This window comes from Haliotis rubra, unplaced genomic scaffold (assembly GCF_003918875.1).
Source record: "Haliotis rubra isolate DU_JTF1 unplaced genomic scaffold, ASM391887v1 Scf1377, whole genome shotgun sequence".
Taxonomy (NCBI): domain Eukaryota; kingdom Metazoa; phylum Mollusca; class Gastropoda; order Lepetellida; family Haliotidae; genus Haliotis; species Haliotis rubra.
In genome coordinates, this window is record NW_025765311.1 from 35,946 (window position 1) to 54,823 (window position 18,878).

Sequence of the window (18,878 nt, forward strand, 5' to 3'; positions counted from 1 at the left end):
ATATAATACATATTCTCTTGAAGGTGTTCAAAGCATGCAATTGTCTATTTGTTGATTATATGCGACATGAGACCTGTACTTTGAAAAAAATGTGCAAATATAAAAAAAATAAAAAATACATCACTGTCTCCGACTTAATAAGTTATAACACACTTTTAATTCATGCAAGATTATGGCCTGATAAAAATGTATATAATATTAGCAGCTTAAAGATGAAACCTGCGTCTACATTCAAATTTCGGACTTATTTTTGGGCTAGTAACTTTCAGGCATAGCTAGCTCGAGCTGCTAGCAAAATTTGGAAACTATTTTGTACACTGACCTGTGAAGATCCAGGTTATAATTGATCTTCAGTAGGCAACTAACAGGATCGGGTTGTCAGGCTCGCCAAACTTTGTTGACATATGTCATTGCATACCATTTGCGTAAATCGATACTCATGCTGCTGATCACTGGTTTGTCTGGTCCACTCGCCACAGGGCTTGGCGTGATCAGCCGAGTCGGTCCCATTCTACCACCCGTCCAGGTGAAGTCAGGGTCGAAGTTGTATTTTGGACAATAGGAACACCTTTGGCCTTAACCACCAGACTCCCTTTCTCCACTGACACCCGTGAAGATCCGGGTTCGAATTGGTGTTCAGTAACCCCTGCTTGTCGAAAGAGGCGCCTAACGGGATCGAATTGTCAGGCTCGCTGACTTGGCTGACACTCGTCATCGTATCTCAATTGCGTAGACAGATGGTCGTGCTGCTGTTCACTGGAGTGTCTGGTCCAGACTCGATTATTTACATACCACTGCCAGATAGCTAGAATATTGCTGAGTGCGGGGTTAAACGACAAATCAACCAAAACAACAACGATGTTCTACTTAGTATTATTGTATAATATTTTGGTATGTATTTAACCACAGTGTTTCACAGAGAGATCAAGGAGGAATGACTCTTGCTGCATGGCAGAATGTATTATCATTCAGGTATCACAGTTTGGCGCAAACATCGAGGCCAAGTTCTGGATAAATAACACGTCTAAAACAATATTCAACGAGTCAGCAACCTACCAGCATTTGCGAGCCCAAGTCCGACGAGAAGAATCACCAACACGCCTATGTGCAGATCCATGGTGACTGGTATCTGTCAGTACGTTTGGAGCTCTGATATACCCACAACTCATCTGACAGGTGGTGAGCTTAAAAACATAGTCATATTTGTTATGTACAATATTGATCTTGTTGCCGTTGTTTTCATTTGATAATATTGACCATTATAGGACAAACTTTATGGATAACAACTTCTTTTTATTGGTGAGTGCGACGTTTCGATACAGATTCTTGTACCGTTGTCAAGCATATACTGAAACCAATTCTGTCATCATATATAACTTATCTTAAAAAAGAGCTACATTTATTTGTATAAATTTTACAATTAGAATTTTGTGGGTTCGGTGTAATGGGAATGTTTCATATCACAAGGCGTGTATGTGTAACAAGATAGAAATCTCATTATTCCGAACTCTGAAGATTTGTTTCATAACATAGGCGGATCCAGGGGGGGGGTGCAGGGATGCGCACCCCCTTTGTCTGAAAGTTTATTAAATGACCATTGAAACTCTGGTGAAAATGAAGTGTGCACCCTCCTTTTTCTCAATAGTGTGCACCCCCTTTCTCAAAAGCTGTATCCGCTCCTGCATAATATATATAAAAATTATTTTGATTAATAACATTTCGTTAAGTTTGAAGGTTTAGTGACGGAACACTGCAAATCCAATAAAATGCATGCCTTATCGGCAATCTATCATTAATATAACGGCTGTATCGAACAGCGATCAGAAAAACACCCACACACGTTGAGATATGTACCTTTGATGTATAATAATTTATAAACAAGATTAGCATATTACGGATCCAATATCCCCAATGAAGTGAAATGTAAGCCCAATATCTATGGTGAATGTTGATAAGTAGCTATATGAAATGTATTGTTTTGAAACTCGTGAAAATATTTATCTGCTCTTATAGGTATGATTTCATACCAAAACGGATATAAAACAGAAATATATATGGATATAGAAAACAGAAATATATATGGATATAGACAAACTGATACACAGAGAAAATAACAATGGGAAAACCAGGGAGCCTGTATGTAAGCAAACCAATCTGTTTGGTTTTGAATCGCATACCATACACTCGTGATTTCTCCTATCAAAGCACTTCAATCGTTACGAGCAGGTTGGTTGGCTTGTATTTTCGCACATTACGTTCATCGATGGAAGAAGAGTCCTCTAGCAGGCACGGGGCGGTGGGGTAGCCTAGTGGTTAAAGCGTTCGCTTGTCACGCCGAAGCATCGGGTTCGATTTGAAGCCCATTTCTGGTGATATTGCTGGAATATTGTTTAAAGCGGCCTAAAACTAAACTCATTCAGTCACTAACTCACTCACTCATGCAGGCACGCGTCACCAGTGGACATGTGTGGAGATGATCCTAGTTGTAATGTCCCGGATGTCCGATGTTTCGTAATAATCGTGTTTCACTGTATTATTGTTCATACATGTTAATGCTCCTGTCAAAGAGGGGTTTGCATGTATCGTTGTTTCACAGGGACGGTGGTTAAAGCGTTCCCTCGTCATCCCGAATACAAGATCTCGATTCCCCACAGGGGTACTATGAGTGAAGCCCATTTCTGGTATCCCCCGCCGTGATATTGCAGGAACATTGCATAAAACGGCGTAAAATCCCATTCACTCACTGTTGAGTTGCAAACGTTCAGTAGTCATGACTGTCGGTCCACATTCACACCAGGGGATCGGTTTATTTGAATAATGAATGTAGTATAGTATGTCGCTTCAAAGCCACTTTTAGCAATATTCCAACAAAATCACGGCATTGGACACCAGGAATGGGCTTCACACATTGTACTCATGTGGGGGATCGAATAAGGATGTACTTGGATTGGCGATGTGGACTAACCTGGTTCGGTGTACTTGGTTCGGGAGCTCCTGTACTTTCTTAAGCTTCAAACCTTTACAAACAGTTTCTTTGCAGATCGGATATATGAATGTCATGCCAATCCTCATTGTTCCATAGCTTTTGGCATCGCTATTTCAGTATCGCCTGCATGGGTTTCATAACAAGGGCATCCCATTACAAAACGACCAATATGACAAGAAGTCGACATCGGCCATTCAGAAAGCAGCTTACTGTTAAATATCGATTCAAATTCAATTGGATGGCCCAAACTCTATGACATTAAAGTTGTTTCCCTTTCAATACGCTTATCTAACTGAAGCCAGAAACAGACATCATTATTTCCGTGGAATAAGGCGTTGTGACGTAACTGTCGTTCGGAATACCCCGTGTTAAATTTTTCGAGGTTTCGTGATTGAAATACGTATTCCGACCTTCACTTTCCATATATTGTTGGCATGGTTTTATGGAAAGTTCGTTGTGACGTGACCCTCAAATTTAAGTCCTCACATCTCTATTTAACGACAGAGGCGGTGGGGAAGCCCAGTGGTTAAATTGTTCACTCACCGAGCCGCAGACCAAGCTTCGATTCTAAACATGGATACATGGATTTCGTGTATCTCCCGCCATGATAATCCTAGATTATTGAAAAAAGCTCACTCACTCACTCACTACTAACGATAGTGATCACACAAACCTCTACTTGTAAGGGTTGATAACTTCCTAAATGACAAGTCAAGTGCATGTTGTTTGGTTTATTGCACGGACATGGTCAGCACTGACCGCAGCTGAGTCTACACGAAGACAACATGTAGCCGGGGTTCCGTCCCCACTCCCCCCATCATCGACCAGCTCCTGCAGTCGGTGTTTGCATCCACACAGGATCCACCTAGAAATACAAGAATGAAAATGTATTCTCGTTTATGCAATTTGTCCACAATTACAAACACGTTTTTCACACCTACAATGCCAATAAAGGCAGCATAAATGACACATGGAATTTGAAAAATCGACAATTTTCGGTAACGATCGATATTCTTCGGCATGAAATAGTGCCCTATATTTTAAAGGTAAGTCAGTCAATGAGTCAGCGATTTGATGGGACATATTTTATTTTTTAGCCAACCTTGCTCTTTTCAGTGCGGGGCAGATTAAGACCAAGTTCGTCAATGGCGAACGGCACGACACAATTCTGTTTGCGATGACTAAATGTACGTAAACTCATTATGACAGTGAGATGTAAGTGTCTCCAAAAGAATGGCGACTAGCGCGCTGACAGGCGCCCTCGGTTCAACATGTTTTGGTGCATGTCGTTTGTGCATACAGTGAAATAAAGAAGAAAATGGGTGAGTTACCGCTACAAATTCTGAGCAGGGATTTTGGCTCGGAATCGAGAAATCACGATTTTTCGAGCTTCAGAAGATTCTAGCTCCCAAAGTACTTCTTCGATTATTGTGCTGTATGTCTCATTTTGTTGGTAAATCTATTGGCTTGAAATGTGTGCATACTTTAAATGGGACAAATACAGTGAGTATTGTTGAATTCGCGCTGAAACGAACCTGGTGTGTTTGACCTCGTTAATCCCTTTCCTTTTATTAAGGGTAATGCTATTTTTGAGGGCATTATCATTTTCAGAAGTCCGAGGTCTTCCATTAATTAATGAAAAAAACGAGGGCTTCTGCAGATCATAATGCCCTCAAAAATAGCATTATCGTTATTATTGCTAAAATACATGGAATTTGTGTTGAAAAGAAAAAAGGAAACAATGAAGGAATTTGACTCAAAACCAACTTCCATGTAATAGTTAATAGTGCAATTGTTAAGGTTAGCACCAGCAAGAAAGCCAATATTACCGCTATTTAAAGCGGGAATTCGGGTTGCGTTGACTTGTTTGCCCCAGAATATCTGCCAGTCCAAAGCCAAAGTCGAATGAACCGACGCACCCACTATGACGTCACTTGACAACAGAACTGATAGTGGCCCGTCGTTAAGGTTGAGCGGTCCAATATCATTTGCAGCAGCCCGCAAATTTCTGATAATAGGACGGCCGTTTCATGATAATTCCATGTGTTTTAGCTATAAATAGTACAAAGACCCGTCAGTGACAGTATATACATTGATGGCAGATTTTAGCCCTGTGGTCTGTGGTTTAACGCCACACTCAGCAGTAGTCATTCGGGCTCAGGGGAATATAAACAAACATCGAGGGTACGTCAGCCCATGGCCCCCTCGATTCCAGTGAACAACGAATTTATCTTACCGAACACCTCAAAGGTAATTTTGAACTGTTTGAAGCACGGGTATGGAATCATAGTATGGAGTACCAGACGACAAGAAAAACAAATTTAGAGTTATCTCCCTTCCATCGATTTGTATTCGCAAAACATCGGTAATTTACGTACATCATAGATGATTCAATGTTATTCGAGATAAAAAGATACTACTACCAAGTACCAAATGAGTTTGGCATTCCCAGCGGGGTACATAGAAAAGGTTACTCGCTTGTAAGCGGGGTACATTGAAAATAATATTAGAGCGCTCAGCCAATGTGTGAGGCAAGATAAATGGCTATATGTAAATAATCGAGTCAGGACTAGGCCATCCAGTGATCAACTGCATGAGCATCGATCTATGCGATTGAGATACGACGACATGTATCAACCAAGTCACCTGACCACCCGATCCGTTAGTTGCCTCTTACAACGAGCATGGGTTACTGAAGATCAATTCTAACCCGGATCTTCACGAGTTCAAAGGACAGGTATAGTGCTGACAAAAGAAGGTTCTTATTAATAATGAATGCTGATTTTGTACCAATGATCATAGGATACCGGTACGCCAAACGGACGCAACTCTATCTACTGATGTCACACTAGACATACACTACAAAGTGAAAGATCATGGGTAAAATTCCATGTCGAACCTGCTCCTCCGCCTCCTGAGCATCTGTTGCAACTTTGTCTACAGTACACGTTCATGTAGCGAGGATTGGAGCCACACTCTCCTAGAGAAGCCCATGACCTGCAGTTGCGGTTCCTGTCCAGACAGTTGCCTAAAACAGCCATAAGTGTTATTCAAATATTTTTTGTTAAATTCTTGAGGCTTCCAGTTTGGCCGTGTATTACAGAAGCATCCCATTATAGACTTTCATACCTGAACCAGTTCCGGTTCCGGTTCCAGTTCCAGTTCCAGTTCCGGTTCCAGTTCCAGTTCCAGTTCCAGTTCCAGTTCCAGTTCCAGTTTCAGTTTCAGTTCCAGTTCCTGTTTCAGTTTCAGTTTCAGTTTCAGTTCCAGTTCCAGTTTCAGTTTCAGTTTCAGTTTCAGTTTCAGTTCCAGTTCCAGTTCCAGTTTCAGTTTCAGTTTCAGTTCCAGTTCCAGTTCCAGTTCCAGTTTCAGTTTCAGTTTCAGTTCCGGTTCCGGTTCCGGTTCCAGTTCCAGTGCCGGTTCCGGTTCCGATTTCGGTTTCGGTTCCAGTGCCAGTTCCAGTTCCGGTTCCGATTTCGGTTTCGTTTCCAGTGCCGCCGCCCCCAGTGTTGCAGTCCATCATCAGACGCTGGCTTCTCTCAGCATCTGCAACATTAGCAGGAAACACATCACATAAAACTACCCTTATTCGAATTATACTATCAGAATACAGGAATCTGGTAGCCAGTTACTGTAACAGCTGAATGCTTGGGATCGTTACTCGTGATTTTAATTTTGGATGTGGGGAAAAACATATTTAAGTCTTGATTGAAACATGATAATCTGGACCAGTCGCGTCCACGTGAAGCACAATAACAATGGATATGACATTTTGCTTACTTCGGGTTGCCATACATCTTCTAAGGTACGTGTTCCCGCAGGGAAATACCTCCTGTATCAGAGAGAACAGCTGGGGGTCGTATTGCCGTAGTTTCTCGCGGGTGTTGACGCGGTTGTGGATGCCGTTGGGGACGGTGGAGTAAGCGTTGACGTTGAAGTAGCTTTGTGTCCCTTCCGCCTGAAGAGAAATGGTGACAATCTCTGTACTCACATGTCAATAGAATACGACAATTCAAGAAAATAACCAGTTTCGGTAATTAACTGAAGCCGACTTCATTGGGCACCCCAAGCGGAAATGTGGTGAAAATTTACGTAAATGAATAACTGAAAGATGACCGACTATCAGATGAACACAAACATAAAGTATACACATACACTGACATTCTTCCTTTGATCCGATGTTTCTTGTTTTATAATATAAGTTGCATGCTTCAACGTATTTATCTTACTGCCATGTTGAATGTTCAACACGATAAGCTCGCTACCGACTACATGACATGTAAACAAAATGGCGTTTGCCTCTCGACTGGATTTTTAAAATCAGTGAAACATATTCTGACAAGCGTAAAACTGCTATAAAAATGGCTAATTGTGTTTGTCTTGAGTGTGTCAAAGATGCAATGTATTCAATAGTTTAGTCGTGAAAGTCGACAAAATAAATGTGTACATAGTGAACTCAAAAACAGCTAATCGAACGGTTTTCGAACTCCGGACACTGCATGCGTCATATTATGACGTCATACGATTGTAAGCAATACAGCTTCTCGGCGGAGATTTTGGCGGTTACTGTGTCCACGGGTAACATTTTTTCCAGTTGTCACCCTCGTTGTGACACGGAAACTTGTTAAAGAGTCATTGACCACTGAAATTAAAGCATTTCACATGAAGGTAAGATAATATAAGTGATCGCCTACTGGCTCGGGTGGCACGGGTACATCAGACCATATTATCCTCGAGCGAAGCATACAGCATATTTACCGCCATGTTAAAGGGGTTTAAAATTAATAAGCTGATAAGCTCGCTACCGACCTTATGACATGTAAACAAAATGGTGTCTGCTCCTCGACTCACAGTCACAGTTAGATCACGCCTTTCGTAAGCCAATGATGTAGCACTGACTTACGAATAGGTCTCATCGTTACGAAGGCGTTGTGGATCGGGAGCCTGAAGTGGTTACAAAGAGTGCAGGCATTCACTTTGACAGATGCTATAATGATGATTCGAGTTCCACAACTTCTCTGAATGAACAGAAACGTTTTGTACCATGTGTTTAGACAACCTGCGTAATCTGAGTCAACAGCCACCATAGTTCTGGCTGATAAGATCTGGCTGAAATGAGGATTGGATAGGCGACATTGTTATTGTTATTGGCTGTTATCATCATGAAGCTGTTATCATGTAGCCAGAAAACTGCATAGAACGCATTCTCAAGCACACGCATACAAACACGCGCGCCACGTACAGTCATACTCACACACATTCATTCATACTCGATATGTTTGTACTTACAAAGTATTCTTCAATGTGGTCATGGCGTACGTCCTGCGCCACCTACCGGCAGACCTGGCCTGGTAGAAGAGCGACTGTAGACGACTCTGCCAACCTGGGATGGCATACTTGGCACCGAGTAGATGGATGCCATGGGCGAACTCGTGCAGGAAGATGTCCTCGAACCGATACCTGATGCCATATTATGGACAATACTTGAATCGTTCACATTCTCATAAAGTTCAAGAAGCATTTTCAAATACTTTGCTGTCTCTTTTTAACTTCTTTCAAAATAGTAATTTTAGACAGGATACCATAACCGTGTGATCGCACGGTAGAAGCATCCCCTTAGAATAGCCGAGGGTAGCACATGAAGAGTTACGTCCCTTCTTTTGTGGATCTTCTCGGGTTTTGTTTAATTGAGAAAGGTTTTCAACAGTTTCGTCGGGTAGAAATCATTGTCATTTTACCTGTCTATATTGTAACAAAGGATGTTTTCCTCGCCTCCTGTTGACACGGGGGCGTGTTCCGTCGCCCCAAGTCCACGTGCTCGGGCGTTCCAGGCGGGGCCAAGCCAAGCATGTTCCGGAATGGACACCGTCCCTTCCCGAGCTCCGATCACTGCCACCCTCCCCGACAGTCGGTAGTAGGACTGCCGGACACCGCTGTGGTCGGCGAGGAGGAAGCGAAGAATGTAACAGGCGCGGCGAAGAGCGTCGTCGGGGACGTTAACGGAACCTGCGGTGCATACGGGTATACAAGGATTGAAAAATAAATAGTATACAAAATTACAATAAGCATGCTTAAAAGAACTATAAGAAATATATATATAAAAGATTTGTCATTCGCATGACGTCCCACGTACCACCATCTGTTGATCTTATTTATCACTGAAATGGGTTTTTTCTCCAGAAGGAAAACAAATTTGTCTGATGGTTTCAATCTTGACCAAATTTTTAAAAATTTCATTCGCCAAATCAAGTATTAAAGAAACCAGCCAGAAGTATAAAGCAAAGGCAAAGAATTTCCTTGTAATATTCCTTGTTGTTTTGTTTTCTTTCTTTTTTTGCACTGGATCGCATTGAGCAATATTTCAGCTCTATGAGAAGTATATAATCGGGTCTGGATAAATAAGCCCGAGATTCACATTATTGGCATCGTTCCACCGTTGGGATACCAAGCCATGCGTCAACCAAGTCATCGAGCATATTCATCCATTCCCCCTAGTCGCCCCTTAAAACACTGTGGGGATGCTGAAGACTAGTGGTAACCCGGATCTTCACGTCCAAGTCCAGGTCAGAGATCTTCACGTCCAAGTCCAGGTCAGAGATCTTCACGTCCAGGTCCAAGTCAGAAATCTTCATGTCCAGTTCCAAGTCATAGATACTCAAGACCACAAGAGAAAGTCAAACTCCGCCGCTATTTATATTAATACACAGTGAAAAACTATGAGATATACATCGGATCTTTTAAGACAGAAGTGTAGATTGTAACAACCAAAGAACTCAAAAGTATTCAATTAAGTTTTATGAGTGAAATCCATAGCATTTGTTGTTGCCGTTATTGTGTTGCGTCAGTAAGCAATATTCCAGGCTTAACGCGGAGGTATGTTAATTTGTGAACTTCGTTTAACGCCAAACTGAGCAATATGACAGCATCCTGTACATAATCAGAAGAGATCATTCAGTGATTGAGATCATGAGCACCTGAAACGATGTCATGCACCAATACGATGTATCAAACAAGTCAGCGAGCTTGACCACTCGATCCCGTTTGGTATGGCTTGCTGACGAACACTGCTTCCTAAGGAATATAAAGGTAAAGGTCACTGATATGACATGCAAAGTTGCGCCACCTTGCCGTGCAAGGGTCCTCTGAAGGTTTTGACACAAGTTGATGAATTCTGATCTGAGAACGTTTTTTCCAGAATGGTATCGATTTTACAACCGACTTCAAACGAGAGGACAAGTGAATAACCCATGCTTGTCGCAACAGCCGACGAACGGGATCGGGTGGTCAGGCTCGCTGACTTGGTTGACACATGTTATCGTATCCCAATTGCGTAGATCAATGCTCATGATGTTCATCACTGGATTGTATGGTCCAGACTCCAATATTTACCGACTTCCGCCATAAACCTGGAATATTGCTGATGACGGTGTTAGTAACAAACAAAGATAAGATCACCTAATACGGGTATCCCATACGCCTCTGTATATTTCTGGTAGAAATACGACAATCCACTCGGTCTGATGTTGCTTGCGCTCCTTAACTGCGCAGGAACTCCCCGGATGTCGCTACACGTGTTGGTGGAGGTGGAATGGCCTGGACGCCCACCAGGCGCATTCATCGGGGCAAAGGCTTCATTAAAACAGTATAACGTAAGTTCAAGCTTGAATGTCAAACAGCAAGTTTGTATTAGCCTGGAAACAAACAGTAACGAATATTTTACCACTGTAACGCGGGTATCAGCTGCTGGCAATCGACATGGCATTCATTTTAAATATTCGCAAATCTACTGTCACTCTTTCACCTGAAGAAGCTTGACATGTAAACGTTTGAAATAACATAAAACGCCTATTCTGTTAGATGCAGCCTATTGACTCCGACGTTTGTCGGAATGTGATGCAACAACTAGAGCCAGGGCATTTGTATTCAATATCTGTCAGGTTGTCGTGTGAGCAGTCACGTTAGATACATCCCCATGTCCTCTCCTAACCTCCCCCATAAGATTATTTGGATCCGAGATTAATTAGCTCAACGCCTGTGCCGCCACACCCTCAGTTACCCGTCACTAAAAAGGAGCAGGAATGTACTGTCGTCCGACCAATGGGTGGTTCCCAGATAACAAGTCTTTTGTCATTAGACCAAGCTAAAACGGAACCTACAAACATGATCCAAGCGGCACCTACTTCCATGTTCCCAATCTGTACCCACCACCATAGTGCCAAATGGAACCTACTACCATCCCAAACGGATCCTACGTCCATGTTCCCAAGCAGACCCTACCACATTGATACCAAACGGAACGTATAAACGCTTTCTCAAGGTTCTAGTACACAGACATCAATAGGGCAGACATTGTCGCTTCAGGACGAGACACGTAGCAAATGGCTGTCTATACACTAATCAAGGAAGTGCGTTATGTTCGAGTTGGCGTCATATGAAGGTTCTTCCAAGCGTTTATTAGTAATGTTTTCTACTCAGTCGACTAAATACTTTGTTATGGTGCCCCATTTGACGCTAGATAACACTGAAGGATGTCACATACAGTGGTCCATTGTCGTGATCATCTTAAGCATTACAGGTGAAATTAACGGTGACATAACAAGCTTCACTCAGATCATGGGGAGATTTTCTTTCTTTGTCCGGGTGTAAATTTATAAAACTTTAAACAAAAAGCAAAGGTATTGGAAACAATATAGTGATTCAAACTAATACTGAACGGACACTGGCAAATCGCAAAACAAACCCATCTTATCCATATGGCCGTTTATCAGCAGCGGTGACAGGGAGTGTAGTTGCCGGGAAACAATTCTCAGCTGCCGTGAGTTGCTTTCTGTGCATTAGATTTAACAGAAAGCCACGAACCTTAGAAAGTGGAACGATATGAAGTATTTCTCTCTCACAGAATGCATAAATTATACAATACATACCTCTTTGACAACATTCGTGAACATGAAGATACACAGCTTCACAGGAGGTTTAGAAAGGTGTTATATTTTCTGGAGGACAACGTCTTTTTCATATTTTGATGCGACGTTTCGGTATAGATTTTTACACCGTTGTAAAGCAAGAGTGAAGTCATGCAGCATGGAACCGACTCATATACATGTAACAGGGATTAAGTAAGACAACATGAGGATATGTATCAAGGGGATTAACAACTACAATTATTATTGGCAATAATGGGGCAACAATAGGAGTAAGCAGCCTGTTCACGAGACGGACCAAACAGTACACAGCTGACATCAGCACTGATCTTAGCAAAACAGTTCACTGTTTAATTGAGAGAGTGGTATGGTTTAACGCCATTTTTTAGCAATATCACGGCGGGTCCACCAGAAATGGGCTTCACACATTGTACCGATGTGGGGAATCGAACCCTGGTCTTAGGCGTGACGAGCGGACGCTTTAACCACTAGGCGCCAACTTTAATTAAACAGCCTATAACCAGAAATGCTGTGAGCTGTGGCCTTTAATCCCATATAACAACATATAGGGTGCAGGCACAATGAAGAGTGGACTGCTCTGTTCTGTTGTTTTTATCAGTTCATTGTAGATGGGTGGGAAAAATGGTAATAATAAAGATGTTGCGACCCATAAAGTATCATACCTTTCTTATTATTAATCAACTTCCAAAATTCCAATTAAACACAACTGTTCATAGTGTTTCTTTATAAGGAACTTCAACGTGGATAAAACCATCCTACCTGCAGCATCTGTGGAGTGATAATAATCAGCCTCGGTTAAAGGTCGCAGAAGGTCATCCCAATCAAAGGTCAAGGCAAAATCACTGCCTGGAATTTGTCGTCTGATCCGACCTGTGATCAAATGATAACAAGTCTCATTAATAATCAGATCTTAATTCTTGCTGTAGATAAGCAAAAATCCAAGAATATCATAATACATGTCGCGTTCGAACAGCTTTTTTCTTTGACAGACCAATGAAATTGCTTACAAGAAGTCGACGTCAGCCAATCAATAATTAGCTTTAAAGGGTATTATAACACTAGTTTCCAACTGGCGATTTCCATTTCACACTTGGTTTGAAATATTCCACGGGCTGTAAAAAGTCTCTCTCGTTTCAAATGTTTATCCAACTGAAACGAGCGATAGGCCATGATTATGACGGAATCAGTCGCCCAGCCCGTTACGAATAATCGTGTTGACCTTTTCGAAATTGCATGTTCGGAAAGCATGTATTATGTCATGTTATTGGTGACCAGTTCTGCTACATGTTTTTATTGTAAATCGCTTTCCAATCAACGAGCTGATTTTATTGACATAGTATGATGGGACAATCATCTTTAAGTTTGGAAAACCTTTGAACTAAAAACAAAGAATACCTGTTATCGACAAATTATCAAACTTCATCATATTCATATATGCTCATTTTTAGTTAAGATCTAAAATCTTTAGTGTTTATGGATTTGTCATATTCCTGTGCCATAGGTTGCGTTATGTTTATAAGTGTTAATTATTTGTACTGGCCATGTACCACTGCTAATGCTCCCACAGAGTAAATAAAGGTTATTGGGTGTTGTTGTGTTTTCCTTGTTCGCGAGAACTAAGATCTCATGTTAGTTATAACATTAGCCTTGACGATCCGGGTTAGAATATGCCTGTCGTATGAGGCGAATAACGGGATCGGGTGGTCAGGCTCGCTGACGTGGTTAACACATGTCACCGTATCCCAATTGCGTAGATCGATGTTCATGCTGTTGATCACTGGATTGTATGGTCCAGACTCGATTATTTACAGACCTATATTCCATATAGCTGGAATGTTGCTGAGTGTTGCGTTAAACAACAGACAAATACAAAAATCTGCCTCTGACCATCATGTGATTGTCTGTGATTACATCACAGCAAGAAGTGGACATATGTTTTTATGTTTTCAGGTTCAAAAGATGCGTGCATGTTTGTTAAAGTGTCATTTTTAAGTTTTGGAATAATATTTTGTTGTAGCAAGGCTCCAGATAAGGGCGTATCGGCGTATGTACGGATACAAAATATGCACGATACGTATGGAAATAATTTAGAAAACGTAGCAGATACTACAGCAATGGTGTACGGTCTTAGAATCATTTACAGACGTGTTTATCTGAAAAAGTATTGCTTTATTATTTATTGACCTGTGTACAAAAGAGTAGCAATGTTGTGGTGCATACATGAAACGAAACACAAGATCACTGATACTCCAGGTTTTCCAGTACTTCTGTGTTGAATAAGGAGTACATACTTCTGATGTTGAAAAATTATCTGGAGCCCTGGTGTAGAATCCCTTACCTTTCATTGTTGTGTTGGTTTATTCCTTGAAATTAAAAACATGACGCCAATGGTAACATAAAACTTTCTCTACAATTACACCATTGACTTAAGTGATAAAACATACGGCGGACAGCCTAGATTAACAGTGTCATGACAATATCACGGCATGACCTTTGTACCTCGTATATTTAGACATTAATAGATAGGGTCTTAGATCAAATAAAAAAATAAAGGTCCAACTGTCATATGAGAAATATATGCAAAGAATCGGATGATACTGACTTACCTGAATGAGCGATCTGGAATCCGGCGAGTATAATCACCAACAGGCCTATGTGTAGATCCATAGTGACTGTGACTTATGTCAACACGTCCCCAGCTATATGCCACATCCACTCATCTGGTGGCAGTCCCGGGGGTCACGCACTGACGGTCCTGTGACATGTAATTGGTTCTCAAACAGGATGTAGTTATAACAATCTGCTCTTCATCTGGGGTCAAATCTGACACCCCTGGTACTCATTCGAACTTAACACGAGTAGACTATTTATATACCAAATGACTGCGATAAGCCCAATTTTAAATATACTAATCTACCCGTGAAGATCCGGGTTAGAATTGGTCTTTAGCATCCCATGCTTATCGTAAGAGGCAACTAACGGGATCGGGTGGTCAGGCTCGCTGGCTTGGTTGACACATGTCATCGTATCCCTACTGTGTAGATCGATGTTCATGCTGTTGATCACTGGATTGTCTGGTCCAGACTTGATTATTCACAGACCGCCGCAATATAGCTGGAATATTGCTGAGTGCGGCGTAAAACTAAACTCACTCACTCTTCCCGCGAAGAACGGGTTAGAATCGATATTTATTTATCCATGCTCAGTGCTTCCTGTTTAGATAGTACTAAAACATAATGCCTCTCTTTAAAATAATCCCTGTGAAGCTCCGTCTATCCGTGCCCTGTTAATCTATTTTTTATCATCTTGTTGTTCATTATGCATTTACTCCTCGCCCGAAAAGCAATAAACTTATGTTCTGTGATAGGGGCTAAGGGGACACTGTGGTTAATGAGTGTCATCGCATCATATTAGCAAAGATTTATTTGCATCTGTCACAATAATATCCCATAAAAACACTTGTAAAAACCAAAAAATCACCGAATTGTGTGGACCAGACTCGATGTTTGTTTCTTTCTTTATTGTTTAACGCTGCACTTAGCAATATTCCATAATAAAATCTGGACCAGCCAATCCAGTGATCAACAGCATGGGCATCGACATACGCAACTGGAAATCGATGACGTGCATTAACCAAGACAACTTGTCTTACAACCCGATCCCGCTAGTGGCCTTCTACGACAAAGCTTGTTAAAGACCAATTGTAACCCGGATCTTCACAGATTGAAATGTAGATCAAAGAACATGAACATTTTGATACAAATATTCTACTCATAATAAAGGTCATACCCGTTAACCGTATAATAGCTTTTAGATCAGTTATTCTGATCTCGGTATAATTTGGACAGGTAGGTAATGTAAGCAGTTACTTCCATTTACATTCAGCATTGTCATCAATAAATCGTTCAAATTACTGCGTCCTTGTAACTTATGGGAGTTGCGCTTGAACAAGTGAGTGAGTTCAGATTTTAAGTCACATCGGCAATATTCCAGCCATATCGTGACTAAATCAAGTTATTTTATAATAATTAAAAATGAATTATAAACACCTGTCAACGAAGGACAGGGAAACAACTAAAATATCACAGACATAGATGAAAAACTAGTAATTAAACCTAAAATATTTTATCTATACAGGTCAACACGATATAAAACAGGCTATAATATTGACAACTGAAGGTAGATCACCATACCAGGGACTATGGGGGCTTACAGTACATTTGCTTCCTGCATGGACCCTAGCAGGATTTACACCATCCGTTCAGCTATTAGCAATTTTTGACAAACTAGCCATAAAATAAAATAACATGTATTCTACATTTTAAAAAAGTGGTATTTTTTACTTTACTTTGAATGTTTTGGCACTTACATACCCCCACAGGAGGACAATAAGCTTGAACTAGTTATACAAATGACGTGACGGTTAGTGAGTGAATCAGGTTTTATTACCCATGTGGTGAAACATAACCAGTGTCATGTGTATGATGCACATGTCACTTTTGCCGAGCATTCTGCAACCATTCCGTCCGAAACGAAAATACCTTTGAGGTCCATGATTATTAGAGACGGGGACCATTACCTCATTAAATAAAGCAACACGTGTTGATCAGTTTGTCAAACATTTCAGAAGTTCAATAACAGATCAAAATATTACCGTTTTATTAGCTCTTTTGTTTGTTCAGCGTTTATTAGACAAAAGTTGATCGATGTTGTTGAAACAATGGTCATCAGCGACAGCAATTTCGACTTTTGGATTAATATGTCCTCATATTTTTATCTGTATTAATATTTGAGATCGACTAGGGCAAGTTTCACTTCTGACAACATCCTCGACGCAAGCACGTGTTGTGTTCAAACAGAGAACAATGTTCTCGGGAGCCTGAACAAACACACAATCACGTCCCTGGCATAATCACTCAGCGCTAATGTCATAATTCATCGTTCTCACATTTCATTAGACACTTTAATTCGGGGCATCTCTGGCAGTTTTCTAAAGTTTGTTTGCTCGATTAAACGGCCATGACAGAAAATCTTCAAAATGGCTACTAATCGATATTGCTATGAGGCGTTCGGGCACCAGTCTCGTGGGTTTTGTCAGCTGAGATCGTTGGTTCCGTAGCAAATTTTATTGTTGGATTGTAGTGTTGGAATTTAATCCCGTCTCCTGTTTCGGTGTGCATATATATGTCAAACTTACGAATAGTATATATATATCATGCCTTGAAATGTACATTTGTTGAAAAATCATGTTCACATTAACTATCGGGTAAAGCAATGTTTACACCCATCTCTAACTGGCAGAAAACGAAACCGATGACATGTGTCAACCAAGTCAGCGAGCCTGACTACCCGATCCCGATAGTCGCCTCTCACGACAAGCATGGGTTACTGAAGATCAATATTCTCACCCGGACCTTCACGGGTGAAAAACAAAACCAACAACATATGGTTATTCAATATTGTTTATTTCATATGGGGATCATAATTAATTTTTGACCTAATCTTGTAACTGACACAATACTGACAATTGTTTTGTGATTTTCTTTTCAGGCTACAAAAACAAACCCAAACCCAAACAAATAAATTATCATTTTTGTAATATAACACCGAAAAAGAAAATATACCCCTATGTTTTATTTCATGGTGCCTAAAGGAAACAACAAGAATGGTTATTTGCTAGTGATGTATTTGATACGGGTATCATAAGTTGGTATTTGGACCTTAAGTTTGACGTGTGTCAGCGACTGTTACCATCCTGGTGACAGTTTGATAATATACTTCTCTTTAAAAGTTTAGACTCACTTAAAGCACTCACTATATGTTATGTATATATATATGGTTACATCGAAGGTTGATTTCTACACTAACTTGGGGAACCAACTGCAAACTTTATGCAGATAAATTGCACGAGGATCATGCATCAAATTGCTGAAAAGCATGTGCAAATATCGTGCATGTGAACAGCTGCGTTTTGGTGTACAGTTTTGTTAAGAATTCGCCATTTTCACTGATTTTCATCATTTACTGAACTTACGACAATAATCTTTTCAACGTTATGAATTTGTTTTACAATACATCAGTTCATGTGTAAGCAGCACCTTTAAACAGTATGGAATATTTTGCAAAATTTAGTTCAGAACAGTTGCCTGAAGTAAGTGGCTACATTTACACTAGTGAGTGTAAACTTTGGATGAGAAGTATATTTATAACAAAAATTATGAAATCCATTTTCCAAGCTTATACATTTTTTGCCCGGTATTATACTACTCACACTTCGCTGAGGATCGAAACATGGATTCAACAGAAAACTATGATGTGGGGTCAAATTTGGTTTAAATATCTAAGCTTGTTGTAAGCATGGATCCTAGGTTTCAGGTAGTCATTTCATCTCGTGGAACCCATACCTACCATTGACAGGTGTTTCAGTGATGTTCCATGATTTGCAAAATCGCTGCCATGCCATGAAAATCATTTTTATGGTCACTCGTGTATCAGGTGCATAAGGCAAGATTAAAGTGGCTGTTTGCCTAAAGAGGGGTTACCATGTTATAATGTATCCAGTTTTAAATGGATACAATTTCAAATTATGAATCTACGTTTAAGTAAAGTTGTGAATTTTTGTGATCCTTAGCAAAGTGTGAGTAGCATATATGTTCATATTTCACAGGTTATATACTCAATGATAGCAAAATCCCTTTCCAATGAAATGTGGTATATATTTATTTCCCTGTACGTGACCATATTGCTGTCTGCTGCATGTGAGTTTCAAGCAGTGGTATTTACAGGTAAGTGTATAGAAGTAGAGAGCTTTCGAAAGGGTGTTGCAGGTGCATTCAATGTAAGGACATATTTTCTTATGTGTTGTGCGTAGCGACCATAATCTTAAGTTGGATCGGTCGGTTTAAAATTAATAAAATTTGGATTACACAAATATTGATTTGTTCATATCT

General features: G+C 40.6%; 1 protein-coding gene and 1 long non-coding RNA gene across 2 annotated transcripts; both read right to left on the reverse strand.

Moving 5' to 3' along the window:
* Positions 1-3,702: 3,702 nt before the first annotated feature.
* On the reverse strand, positions 3,703-6,171 carry LOC124268383. The gene is made up of 3 exons (XR_006896265.1): positions 6,116-6,171; positions 5,886-6,014; positions 3,703-3,851 (listed from the first exon to the last, which is right to left on the reverse strand). It is a non-coding gene; the product is annotated as an uncharacterized LOC124268383 (long non-coding RNA).
* Positions 6,172-6,508: 337 nt separating this feature from the next.
* Positions 6,509-14,674, reverse strand: LOC124268382. The gene is made up of 8 exons (XM_046703351.1): positions 14,535-14,674; positions 12,688-12,798; positions 10,442-10,615; positions 8,725-8,992; positions 8,276-8,446; positions 7,909-7,930; positions 6,816-6,944; positions 6,509-6,532 (listed from the first exon to the last, which is right to left on the reverse strand). The coding sequence occupies exons 1-8, from the start codon at positions 14,593-14,595 to the stop codon at positions 6,509-6,511; spliced, it is 960 nt and encodes a 319-aa protein (XP_046559307.1). The 5' UTR covers positions 14,596-14,674.
* Positions 14,675-18,878: the final 4,204 nt, after the last annotated feature.